The 12,659-nt window shown below is 38.1% G+C and overlaps 1 protein-coding gene across 1 annotated transcript in view; it reads right to left on the reverse strand.

The window, feature by feature from the left end:
- Positions 1–363: 363 nt before the first annotated feature.
- The window catches only part of RET (ret proto-oncogene), an 85,494-nt gene continuing 73,198 nt past the window's right edge, over positions 364–12,659 (reverse strand). The window contains exons 16-20 of the mRNA XM_064464875.1: positions 11,919–11,989; positions 7,743–7,880; positions 5,651–5,750; positions 3,823–3,970; positions 364–1,921 (exon numbers count right to left, since the gene is read on the reverse strand). Of these exons, the coding sequence (XP_064320945.1) occupies positions 1,764–1,921; positions 3,823–3,970; positions 5,651–5,750; positions 7,743–7,880; positions 11,919–11,989 (615 nt within the window). The 3' untranslated portion in view covers positions 364–1,763. The remainder of the gene's footprint in view (positions 1,922–3,822; positions 3,971–5,650; positions 5,751–7,742; positions 7,881–11,918; positions 11,990–12,659) is intronic.

A 12,659-nucleotide genomic window follows, 5' to 3' on the forward strand; every position in this document is an offset into this window, starting at 1 on the left:
TTTTTTCTCTCCCTTTTTTCATATATCTCTCAGTAGAAAGAAAAAAGCCCATATAATGGGCTTATTTTTCAGTGCCATTTATTTTAAAAGTATGCATTCTGACAGTTGTGTCATCATGCCAGTGAAGCTCACCGTTATATCACAGCTGAGCCCCTTCTGTATCCATAGCTATTTCTGTTTACTGTACAAAAACATTACACAACAGGGCAAATGTTTGTACAAAGAAAAAGTCACTCCGCTTTGTGCTTGTCCGAAACCAGGGCAGGATCAAGTATGAAATCCAACAGGGAGGGTGTTTAAATTCCAGCACAGCACTTGATATCCCAGTTTTTTGTAAAACGAAATTCTGTGGGCAGGCTTTGGCAGTCTGACTCTCTTGTTTCTGAAATCACAGACTTTAATGGAAACATAAAGTTGATACACAAAACAACATCTGAAAACAGCTAAACTGGATTGTAAGTGACAGGAGCAAGCTTTGGTAGAATTGGATTATTTAGGATAACCGTCACGACGCTAACAACGAGTCACTTGGGATTTACGTCCCAACATTTGTAGCAAACAGAAAGTTATCTTTAACCATATTGGATTACAAATAAAGGCAAAAGTAGTGCTGATCATTTACTCTTCCACACAGAACACACAACCCACAGTCAGATCGTTCTCCCAAATATCAAGTCAGTGTTGTAAGCACAACATTTTTATATTTCACCTTAACAAACTCCGACGACATTTTCCTTGTATAGTTTCATTAACAGTAGAGTTTTAGATGAATTTTGCTGTGCAAGTGTTGTTTACTCATGACTTTCAAGGTAATAGGTTTATTTGGAGCTATGTCATGGCCGCGTCCTGTGCATGGCAGTGTATCCGATTTGAAGCTGAGAGGAGGACTCCAACTCACTGAACATGACTGCAAATGAAATCTCTTTACTGGAATTCAATCTAAAAATCCTGTACAGTCTATTTTGAACTCATAAGAGGAATTATGATCGTACGAGATTGTACGTTTTAACGTTAGTAAGATGTAGGTGATGGAAAGTAAATGATGTCAGATGAACACTCTTGATTGCCATCAGTCTATACAGCTTATCTTGTATCAAATTTATCTCCATTGTGCTAAAGGTAAGAGAAGTTAAGACTAATAAAACAAACTCTCTTCTCATTAAGACAAGACAATACATTTTACAAGACTTCAAATGTTGAATCTCAAGTCCTCTATTGAGTTATTTAATGTTTGCTTCCAAACCAAGATACAGGCTTTGTTAGTGCCAACATCATTGCAACGCTTCTCATTTGATAGCAAGCTCAGTGATTTGGGAGCATATTTCCCCCCTCCCTTCCATATATTGTTTGTGCTTCCTGCTTAGATCAAGTGGTCGTACACTAACAGCCACTATAAAAGTAGCAGTTCAAGTACATTTTCCCATCCAAGAAAGCTGTAACACAGGATGGTTAGTCTAAAAAAACAGCGAGAATGAAGTGCGGGGCCATTTGCAGTCAGAAGTTGCCAAACGGAACCATATGCAAAATGGCAATCTAGAAAGGAGTACTGGAACTACAACTCTTATCCAGCTTGATATGTTTTCTGAAAGGGGAAATCACCAATTATAGTCTTCAGCATGAACAACACACTTTAGAAACGACCAATAAAAGGGTTTGCCAATTCAAAAGTTTGTTGTTGATTGTACAAAGAACGAGCCAATGGACTTTCCATTCTTTGCATCTTTGTTCCCCTCAGGAGTCCGTTACCTTTCACAAAGAAAATTTTAGCTATCAAACTTGTCCATAAATTTTGCCGCTGAGTGTGAAACCATCCAGTTAGCATATACACTATCATTTGCATATCTTGAAAACACAGAGTTAGTGCCATCGAATCTTGTGAGTGGAACGGGGCTCTCCTCAGGCCAGTTCGGGTATGACATGCCTAAAAATGAAAACAGATAATTTTTTCTGCACTGAAGAACCATAACTTCATGTGCAGACAGTAAGGCCCTTGGCAAAACTCCCTTCAATATTTTAAGCCAGTCCACTGGATTTTGTCCCAAATCAATTCACATAAATGATGTTTCGAAAGCCCTGAAGCACAAATTCAGATGTAGGCAAAAACCCTGAAAAAATAAAGTGCTTACTTGATAAAAAATTGTGTGCGTGCGCGCACATGTGCATAATAAAAAGCTAATAATTTTTCTTCTGATGAGACTCCATCTTTCCATAATTTTCTTTTTTGACAGTCACGTAGCAATATATAGCTTTGCAAGAGGAAGTTCTTGCTGTACAGGAGGTGCTCCCAAGAATTAATAAACCTATTTGGGACAGGATCCAAAGTCCATTCCAATGACTGAGAGTATTTCCATTTACTTAAATGGGCCCCTTTCCTTTGGCTTCTGTGAGGTTTTGGGGACACTCTCACACCCTCACCAGGGACCCCCTGCTTAATTTTAGGAAATTCCAGGAGCACAACTGAGTAAAGTCCAACAAAGTCCTGAGCACTCTTGTCTTGATTCAGCATTTAAACGTGTATTTCAGGCATGTAATTATTTGCATTGAGTCCAATAACTGCGTCTCAGTTTAGGCACAAGTGATCACCAAAATGGAAGCAGAGTGCTTAGCACCGTGTTGATCCAGCTGTACAAGCAGAGAACCGACCCAGGGTCAAGATTTTCAAAAACAGAAATTGGATTTTGTTGCTTGTTAAGCATTCAGCATCTGCCATCAACCTCAGTGGCAGCTTTGTCGGTTACTGCATTCTTTTAACAATCTGGCCGCTAAGTGCCCCAAAGTGAACCTGAGTTGGGGGAACCTACTAAAGAAAATTATAGCTAGGGTATAGATCAAAAATAGACTCAAAGCCATGTATTAATGGCAACTTTTAAGCTAAAAGATCCAACTTTTCAAAAGTCATACTGCTTGAAGAATGAAAAAAATATCTGCGATGTTAGTAAATATCTAAAAACCATGTAGAATATTTAATCAGGAGACAAAATGTAGGAGTTTTGGCAAGAACCATTTTTACTGTCCATCTCACCATCACAAAATGAAAGCATATGTTCTTTTTAAAAACACTTGCTACATCATTCAATCAAGGTTTAGTACTGACATTTTCATAGTAAATCAAAGGACGTGAAAACAGCTGAGTGTATTTTCAAAATGCCCATTGTTAATTTGATTTTCAAATGAATCTGTATATAATACTTATATACAGTATTTCTACCTTCTGTATTTAATACTCTGGTTTCATTCTATGATACATTAAATAGACATTTCAGCTTATGGATCCAGAATGCATTAACAGCAGCTGAAATGTAGAAATCTGTCTTGATAAACAAAAAATGTTGCAGATGGGTCTGATCATTGAATTATGGCAAAACTAGTATTTTAAAAAAAACAAACTCTATTGCTTAAATTAGAGGTGCAGAATCTAACATATTTTAAATGTTCCTAGCCCCCCCCAACAGGACAGTTGAATTAGATACTCATTAGCATTTTATATTTCCCCTGAGAATACTTCCCTGATCTTTTTTTTTTTATTTTGCTGTATGATATCTAGTCATTTTACTTATTTTCACATCCTTTTAAAAACGTTTATTTTAAACACAGCTGCAAAATGACTAAAGGATGATCCTGATGCAAACTTTGACGTTTACTAAAAGAAAAAAACAAACAAACAAAAAAACCCAAAAGAAGCTTCCAAGCAAATTTTGATTGGCTTCATTCAGACACGAAACACTGTAATGGGGTTACAGAGTCTGAGAACAGTGCAGAAGAAAAATCATATTTTTTTTTTTTTGTGTTGCTAGAATCTAGTAAATGCATGTGAAATTCTACCATAGAGTTTGTTTTCAATCCATGTGGAAGGGAGGGTTCGAGGGAGGGGAGCATTATTACAGTCCACGAGTGGTGTCTCCTCTTCTGAGAGCCCATCATCGTAAAGTAAGGAATCAGACGGTGTGGAAGCTGCAAGATCTAAGTAGTCCTAAGAAGTGAACACAGAAAAAGCTGGGTTAACGTATGTGGCAGCGTGGCCGGTTGGGTATAAAGGCTAAATGTGCATCTGGTTTCTTTAAAACAAGTAATACAGCCCTCACTGCCTTTGCCTTTTGGTAGTACCTCTAGCACTATCTAGGAAGGGAGACGTAGGCTCTCCCTTCCTGCAACCATAGCATCTCTGGAAGTATCTGATTTGCCAGAACACCAGACATGCTGGAGGCATATTAATGCTTCCCTTACTTAATTCTGCGCACCAGTAAAATAACCAAGAAGTTAAAGGGCTGGGCTAACTGCTTTGTTGGACATTCAGTTTCTGTTATGCCTGATGTATATGCGTGCCTGAAATATTTATATATACACATATGCGCACTTAGAGGAGGAGGTGCTCAGACCTCATCATTGTGCAAAAGCCGTTACATAATCACGTCTAAAATTAGCTGTGTAAATATTGCCAAATAAAGCTTTTGCTGCTGCAGTTCTAAAACTAAATATTTAGGTCAACCATAAGAATTCATAGGTTTTCATCTATGCTGCTGAATTGCTTTGATGCAAAAAACAAATGTGAAGCATTTTTAACTAATCTAAAATATGTATGTTTTCCTTTCAAAATGGATATTTACTGAAATTGAACTTAAAAAGGTGAAGTTACCCTATTTTATAAATTGAAAAATCTTCAGAATTTTTCATTCAGAAAGACAAGAAGAAAAATGACTATTTGTCGAGCTCTATTCTGGATTGGCTTTGGTTTTAATTATGATGAAAATTTCAGAAAACTTGCCAGCATCTGTATTACAAGTCTGTCTCTGGCCTGCCTGTCTGTTTGCATACCGATTCTCAGCAGCTATAAGTTAGTGGTTGACAAGTCAGGGTGATTTAGCATACAGCCTAGAACTTTTGCTTTGCCATTTTTAATTTAGACTTATTTTACATTCAAAATTACAAAACAAATAGCTCCCATTTTTTTATTAGTCCTTTTTGCACCCAAGGTAAATGCCATCAGATTCTCAAATCTGATAATGGTCGCTCTTTTTCCTCTCTTTTTCCTTTGATACTGCCACCTTTCCCATACTTAGTTGTTTTTTTTTTTGTTTTTTTTTTTGTTTTTTTTTTTTTAAAAAAAAAAAATGTTTATGTGCAAGTAGGTATCTATACATTTTATAAATATGTGCAGACTGGACTTATTTTTAGAGCTCAGCATCTGTTTAGCCAAAGAAAGTCTATACAGGATTATAATAGTTTTGAAGTAACTCAGAATGGTGGTATTACACAGCTTTTATATCTCCGTCGCTATCATCATATAACTAGATCAGATTCAAGGAAGTACTGCATTCTTCTAGTTCTAGGCTTCCTAGGGTTATTTATTCACGAGTGCAATTTAGGAGTAACTTTTCACAGTAATTTTTAAATTAATTTTTTTTCTTTATGGACGCTAGGCAGACTAAGGATAACTCATCTGCGTTTGGGGTTGAAGTCACCAAAGCCACTATAGGAATTTGTACTTGGATGCATTTGGAAGACACTAGGTATTTAAATGCTTCAAAATTTCATGAAAGGTAGATTACTTTTCTTAAAAAAAAAAAAAAACCAAACCACAAACCATTATTCTGTCTATTCAAACTCAGATGGTCACAGAAACTTTCAAAACCTGATGCTTTCTCACACTTACCCTACTCTTCACCATCATTTTCTCTAGTTCCTTGCTGATCTCAGCAAATGTTGGTCTTTTATCGGGTTCTTGCTTCCAACAGCGCAACATCAGGTTGTACCTGTGACCCGCCGCAAGGTGGGAGAGGAGAAAAAAAAATTGTTAGAAGAGGGTGATGCATCTGCTCAAATCATTTAGAGTTCTGAAGTTGAACTGGGGCACGAAGGCCACCCACAAGTACATCAGTCTTTTTGTTGTGTGTTCTGTTAAACGCTCCCTTGAATCAAGAACTGACATTCACAAGAATGGGCTTTTATTTTCATGAGTCTTTAAGAGTTTGGATGATGCACTTGGCTGTCCTTGAAGGACTGTAGTCTTAGGTTTCTTTCATTATTTTCACTTTCTCAACAGACCACCTCATGTGTAGGCAGCATGCCAGATTTCTGATTGATTTTGTTTGCACAGGACTTTGAAGATTTTGGTATATCATTACTGACGTGTGTGTCTCAACATGGAAAATTCTGCTGTTATATCAGAAAGTAGAATTTTGTTCTTCGTTTCTTTAAATTCTGAAAAGTTTCTGTAAACTCTTCCTCAAAGTGAAGCCTAACCTGAGACTATTTGGACAAACTAACATTCTTTCGATTACTTCTATTATTGTTATTTTGATTATATCTATTCTTATTCTGTCTTTTAACTGCCTTCTATAGCATACAGCGTGGAAACAAAAGGGAACAGAATTAAAGTTTTATAGCTGAGTGACTATCAGATGGACGTTGGCCAAGTTCTGGATGTGTAACTCTCCAACCTGTGCCCTTCATGGTATTTTTTGTAGCTCAAGTGTTTTCAGGACTAAGTGATCTAGTCACAAAGGTGCTCTAATTGTGGAAATAATTGGCTACAAGAACTACAGCAAGCTACTGAAAAACACTGCATTTTTTTCCCTCGTCCATGATCTCTCTCTTACTTGACTGGATAAAGCGAAGAATACAGTTTAGGAAAAATGGTCCTTAGAGTGGGCTCTCAAAGGCTCTCAGGAAAATTTAAGTAAACCAGCAAAATTCTAAAGCAGTCAGAAAACCATGATGTGGCTTAAATAAAAAAATGAAACTCGGACATGGTCAACTTGCCCAACCTAATAATTATCAATTGTATAACATATGTTAGAAGAATGAAGTCTTATTCCCTGTTGAGATGAAACAAAAACAAAAATAAATATTATTTGCTAGAGGATATTTGCCAGTGACACTTGTAAACATCTACCCTGCCCTAAATTCAGAAACCCTTGATGTTTTTTTCTCTCCATATGGTATTAAAAATAAATAGTGTATTATTTAGACTCTATTTTCTCAGCCCAGATGTGACCAAAGCATCCTTCATATTGAAAATCACTCAAAAGAGATGTCATAGTGATTATAGCCTGGTAACAACCTCTAAAAAAACCTGACCATGATCAGATTGGCACGCTGAACATAAAATCATGCCTCATCTCCAAATGCCATGGAAGAACCACAGAGAGAAGATATTTCACATTGAGAGTGTTTTAATAAATCAGCCAATAAAATATGAACTGTCTCCAAATAGAAAAGAAATTGCCATGGGCTTATCAAGTCACACAAAATTTGTGTCTTCTAGGGCATAGATTTCTGGGTTTTCTCCTCTGGACTGTCCAGATGACGACTGTGGTTGGAACATCCATCCATCCATCCATCCATCCATCCATCCATCCATCCATCTATCTATCTATCTCATTCACAGAAACGTACTGAAGCGTTTTCTCAAACATTTCAGGTAGCACCATGTTCCATGAAATGCTGCTCCTCCCCCCACCCTCAAAAGTTTGGGCTATTCAAAAACTCTTTTAATTGTTTGGCAAGTGTGTTATTCAATATCCTACAAATATTTTGGATGTGGCTGCAAGCATTCACTTGGCAATTCCTTTCCTGCACTTTACTGCTCACTAATATCTTTACATTCTACTGAGTGCTACATATTTTGATTACACCTCTGAGATGTATAGAACAGTATTTATGTGGTATTTAATTAAACCTTTTTAAAAATTTGTTTATTCAAGAGATGTTTTATGAATCTAACCAGATCAAGAGCTACTTACATTTCTTCACTGCAGTTTTCTGGTCTCTCCATTCTGTAGCCTGTTTTTAGGAGGTTAAAGAGTCTTTCAGGAGCGATACCTGGGTAGGGATTGCCTCCCAATGTTACAATCTCCCATAGCAGAACTCCAAATGACCATCTGAAAAAGAGAAAATGAGCTTTTATTTAGAGTGGTATGTTTCAGGAGCTTCGTGTGGCTTTCACCCAACAAATCCCTTTCTAGTGTCTTGAGAACCCAACCAAATCCAAGACGCTGCTGACCCAAAGGGGTGGTACAGGGGCCTACAGGGCCAGCCTTGTTCCCAAATACCGTTCATTAAAGAGATTAGCAACCAAGACAGTAAAGATAAGGGTTGGTACCCCTTATGGGTACCCCTTATGGTGGTACAAGGTAACTGTACCCTGGAAGGCCTGGCTTCTCTAGACAGCAGAAAAAGAAAGTCCTTCTCATGGTGGCCCAGCCCAAAGCCATGTTCTTCTGTACAGTGCTCCTGAAGGTGCCTCTCTTTTTCCTTTGGCTACACAGGGAGCCTAACCTCCCTAATTAGCCATCGTTGTCCTGTTCAGAAATAATTGTCTAAATTTGCACAGGCTGGCTCAAACAGTTACCAAGGGACTGATTTGCTGTCTTGACTATGAGGCTGTGTTTCTTTATATGCACAATGTGTTTATTTCAGTCATAAGCAGCACCTTTGATTTCACCTGGTCTGTTGGGCTGTTTCAGTGATTCAGGACTTAATTTTCTTCTTAGAGTTGATGTAAGAAGAGGAAAGAATTTATTCTGGAAATAGCAAATGCCTAAAATACAGTTTAACGTAGAACAGAAGACAGAAGGAATTGTTTTCTGAAATGAATATACGAAATGGTGACTTTTTTAACCTCCTTTATTGACTAGATCAAACAAAAAGACCTTGCTCAATGGGATTGGAAATATTTCGATGGATTAAATTAGTCTGTTTTTGGAGGACAGGCTAAGAGAAGAGGACAAAAATGTTTTTCTTTTCTTAGTGGAAGGCTTTTTTGAGACACAAAGAAGCTGCAAATTACTCTGATTCTGCTCAACTGACAGAACTGCCAAAATTTGGATGTTCAAAATGAAGGAAACCAGCCAACACTGTTTCACCCAAAGGGGATACTCAATGGGATGCATCTGGAAGCAAAATTACATACCAGTTATGACAAATGTTAGCTTTTGTGCTCTCATCATTGGGTAATTTCTGTGAAAACTCCACTTTTAAGATTTTCAGAAGTGTTACACACCTAGTGCCGAATCAAACAGCAGCGTCTAACTCCCTTTGAAAATTCCACCTCAAAACAGTAGCCACAAACCTCACCTCCTCTCTGACCACATCCCGCCTGTGCTTCTCACGTTTGAAAGTACAATGGTAACCCCAAAAGTACAGCAATAGAACTTCCAAAACAGGCAGAGAAGCCAAACTGAGTCTCACGCAGTCCTAAGTGGTACGCTGCAGTTTTTCTCCCTGATGCCATTCATTGAATTAACTTTTAATCACTCTGCACATTCTTGAGAGCTAATGAATATTTATAGCATTTTCATATACTTTATTAATATACCTCCTCATATCCTTTTTGAAGCCAATTATGCTCTGCCATCAGGTTATAATTCCATCCATGATTAATTCAAATAAACTTTGTAGTGTGGCAGGTTTTATTTTTAAAATCCACCTCTTCTTAAGAGGAATTTTACAGAATATGGAAGGAGGGATCAGATAAGTAATTTCTTAATTAAGGTTGTTCAGCAAATGTGCATATTGGAACAGAATGCTGTAGAATGCTGCAATGCTTTGAAATTATTATACAAAATAAGTACTACGGGAGGAGAAATGGGAGGTGAAAAATTTCACATTTTGCTATGTTTACCCCTGAATAAAAATGTGATCAGAAAAAGCCAGGAAAGAAAAATATAATGTGAAGAGGAAGACAGTAGGCTAGCTTTCCACTGATGTCATCGACCTCTGAAGCAAAAAGGGATTTTGTGAATGCTGGCAAGTGGCACCACTATTAAGCACTGCTAACCACTAACTGTATGGAAAAGCTTTAGAGGGAAGAGGCTGGAAAATAGAAACACAGACTATCAGGAAAAAAAGAGCATATTGGAATGGTTGTTGAGTATATTATTAGATATATTCACCTGAAATATAACTGTATCACCACAAACAAAAAACAATATTTGTGAAATAATATTTTCAGTGAGTGTAATTATCTAAAATAGCAAGCAGTCCTACAATGAAGTACTTCATTTATCAGTTTGCTGCTGTTGGAATAGCATTCGTGTAACCTAGCACTGGAGAGGATTTGCTTTGCAACTCTCTGTGTGTCTCAGGACTGTTCTGTAGGGACTTGGCTAAATTAGGAGCAGTTACCTAACACACTTAGATTGCTTCATGCATAATGACATGAACAGTGAAGGTGACCTCACCAGTGAGTCAAAGGCACCGTGGAAGCATGGCAGATATTTAGACCTTTCATGCCGTTGTACTGAAGCAGACCTACAAAGCACAATGCAGCGCTCTGTTGAGATTTCCTGATGCATCTCCAAGAAAGCTGCAAACTCAGCACAGCTTCACATGGAGACACTAACCCAGATCTGGGAAGCAATACAGCCACACAGCACTAGCGTGCTGCCCAGGGCTCTGAGCTAGCTTGTTTGACGCCAGCTGGGCAATCTCTGCGTGGCATTGTATCACAATGTGCAGGAGATGGGCTCCTGGACTTAATAGCAGCCCATCAGGAAAACAACCAGGGAGGAAGGGTATTGGATCCAGAAGATCAATCAACAATCAAAGAAGAGGCAGTTACATGGCAACACAATCTGTTCTGGCCCCAAACGACAGTAACAAATGTGTTTTGCAAAAAACCAAGAAAGTAAAAATATGCTAAGAAGTTTTAAAAGGAATTTTAACAATTCTCTGGAAGTCATTGTAAAGAGGCAGGTCAGCACAACAGATACCCTGAGAAGGATAAAGAGAGACCCAGAAAAACCTGCAAGCAGACCTAAGTAAAAGGGACATTCTCCCAAGAATTACACCAATCCTTTTTCTTTCTTACGCCAAGTGAAACAAAGTAAATGAACATATTTTGGAAGTTCATTTTGTAAGGAATTTCAAAGGCAAGCAAATATTTTATTTCACTAAAACTGTTCTGACCTCTACAGAGAAGAATAAAAAGTGAATGCAAATAATTTTAGAAGTACAAATCAGAAGGTTCCCATTTGCACATACTGCTATTACTAAAGTGCTTTCCCCAAGTGAAATGTCATTAAGATTGGTATGTTCTAGTTCATTTGAGTCAAATGAAAACATTAGTCAGATTCTCTTTCCAGGGGAACTTGGAAGATTTCAAAATGCTACCTAGCAGAAAATCGGGCATAAGTACTGCTGCTGTTGCAGTCCCTTAGAGGTTTTTCTGCCAAAGAAACAGTACTTAGTTTTACTGTGTCTGCCTGGTGACTGGTCATAAGCATCAGTCATCCCAGAGAGAAAGAAATGGAAGTAGCTGATCCTGAGTTAAATGTATACAAATACCCCTCTGCCCGGCTTCTTGCTTATCAGGCATGAAAACAGCTTACTTGTGGTTGCCTTGCCACCTAATCATCACAGAAGCATATCCGTCCTTCAGGATCTCTGTTTCCCTAATCATGCAAATGAACTTGCATTTTGGCACTGGAACTGGCCTATTCCCCTAAGGTCTGAGCTGGCTGTCAGTAAAATGAATTGCAGTTTTGTCATTGATTTCAGTAGGAGTGAGGTCAGCATTAAATTCTTCCTCCCTTCTTCCCAGCCCGTCCCTCATCTGCCAGCAAGTGTTACAGACAAGCGATGAAAAGGAACTGGGATATTTGGGTATGACCATTATCTTTAGCAAAGACTAATGATTTGTGTGTATAGAGTCAAAGGCAACCACGGCACGTGAACAGATCCGGCCCTTGGTGATTTCAACAGGTATTTTGTACCTAAATACCTCTGATAATCTTGTCTTCAGACCTAATTCAACAGCAAAAATTGATGGTACCATTGCCAGCTGATGGTGCCACCCAGGCTGTGTTCTCCCTCTCTCTCTGTTAAGAGTACCGGCTTCGGCTATTACGTACCTTGTGCTTCCTCCCTCATCTTAAACAAATACATAAACCATAAAGAATGCAAGAATTTACACTTACACATCACTTTGTGTTGTATAGATATGATCAAAGAGGGACTCTATGGCCATCCATTTAACAGGTATGCGACCCTAGGAAACAAAAAAACCCAACAGTGCAATTATTGGTCAGAAAATAAGGTTTCCAAGTGGAAAACCCGGGTATTTCTCTTCAAAACTGTAACAGATAGTCTTTCCATACTCGTAATTAATTTTTCAATGGACTGAATAATTTGGCGTTTCATAAGAGAAACAGTGAGGAGAAAAACAGTAAGAGTTTTTAAAATCACCCATTCATTTCCCTCCACACACTTCAGTAATCTAATTATGTACAATAAGGTGGTGTGGTTTTTTCCCAGATGGACACCAGTTCAAGTCAGATAAACTCAACTCTCCTCTTAACAAAGAGCTTCATCCAAAGAGTTGTATTCTTCCAACATGAATGTCTGTCTTCTAACAGGATACACCCTGGTTTTGGGAAATGTTTGGGAAATGCAAAAGTCATGGGGAATGATGATTAAAGAGCAAAAGCTATCTCATTTGTGTCAGGGATGATGCATGAATGGAAGCACCTACATGTTAAGACACCTTAGGTGTGAGAACTGTACCAGGGCAGTCATGTTTGGTAACTGGTCACAAAATTGAATCTACAAGTTGCAACTTCACACTGGCAGAAATTCACTGGTAAAAGCTGAGAAATCTGCCCCAGATATTCATGAAAACCTAGCTTTGCAAAATTTCCAAAATGTTTCATAACCTTCAC

Source organism: Phalacrocorax carbo, chromosome 13 (assembly GCF_963921805.1).
Source record: "Phalacrocorax carbo chromosome 13, bPhaCar2.1, whole genome shotgun sequence".
NCBI lineage: Eukaryota > Metazoa > Chordata > Aves > Suliformes > Phalacrocoracidae > Phalacrocorax > Phalacrocorax carbo.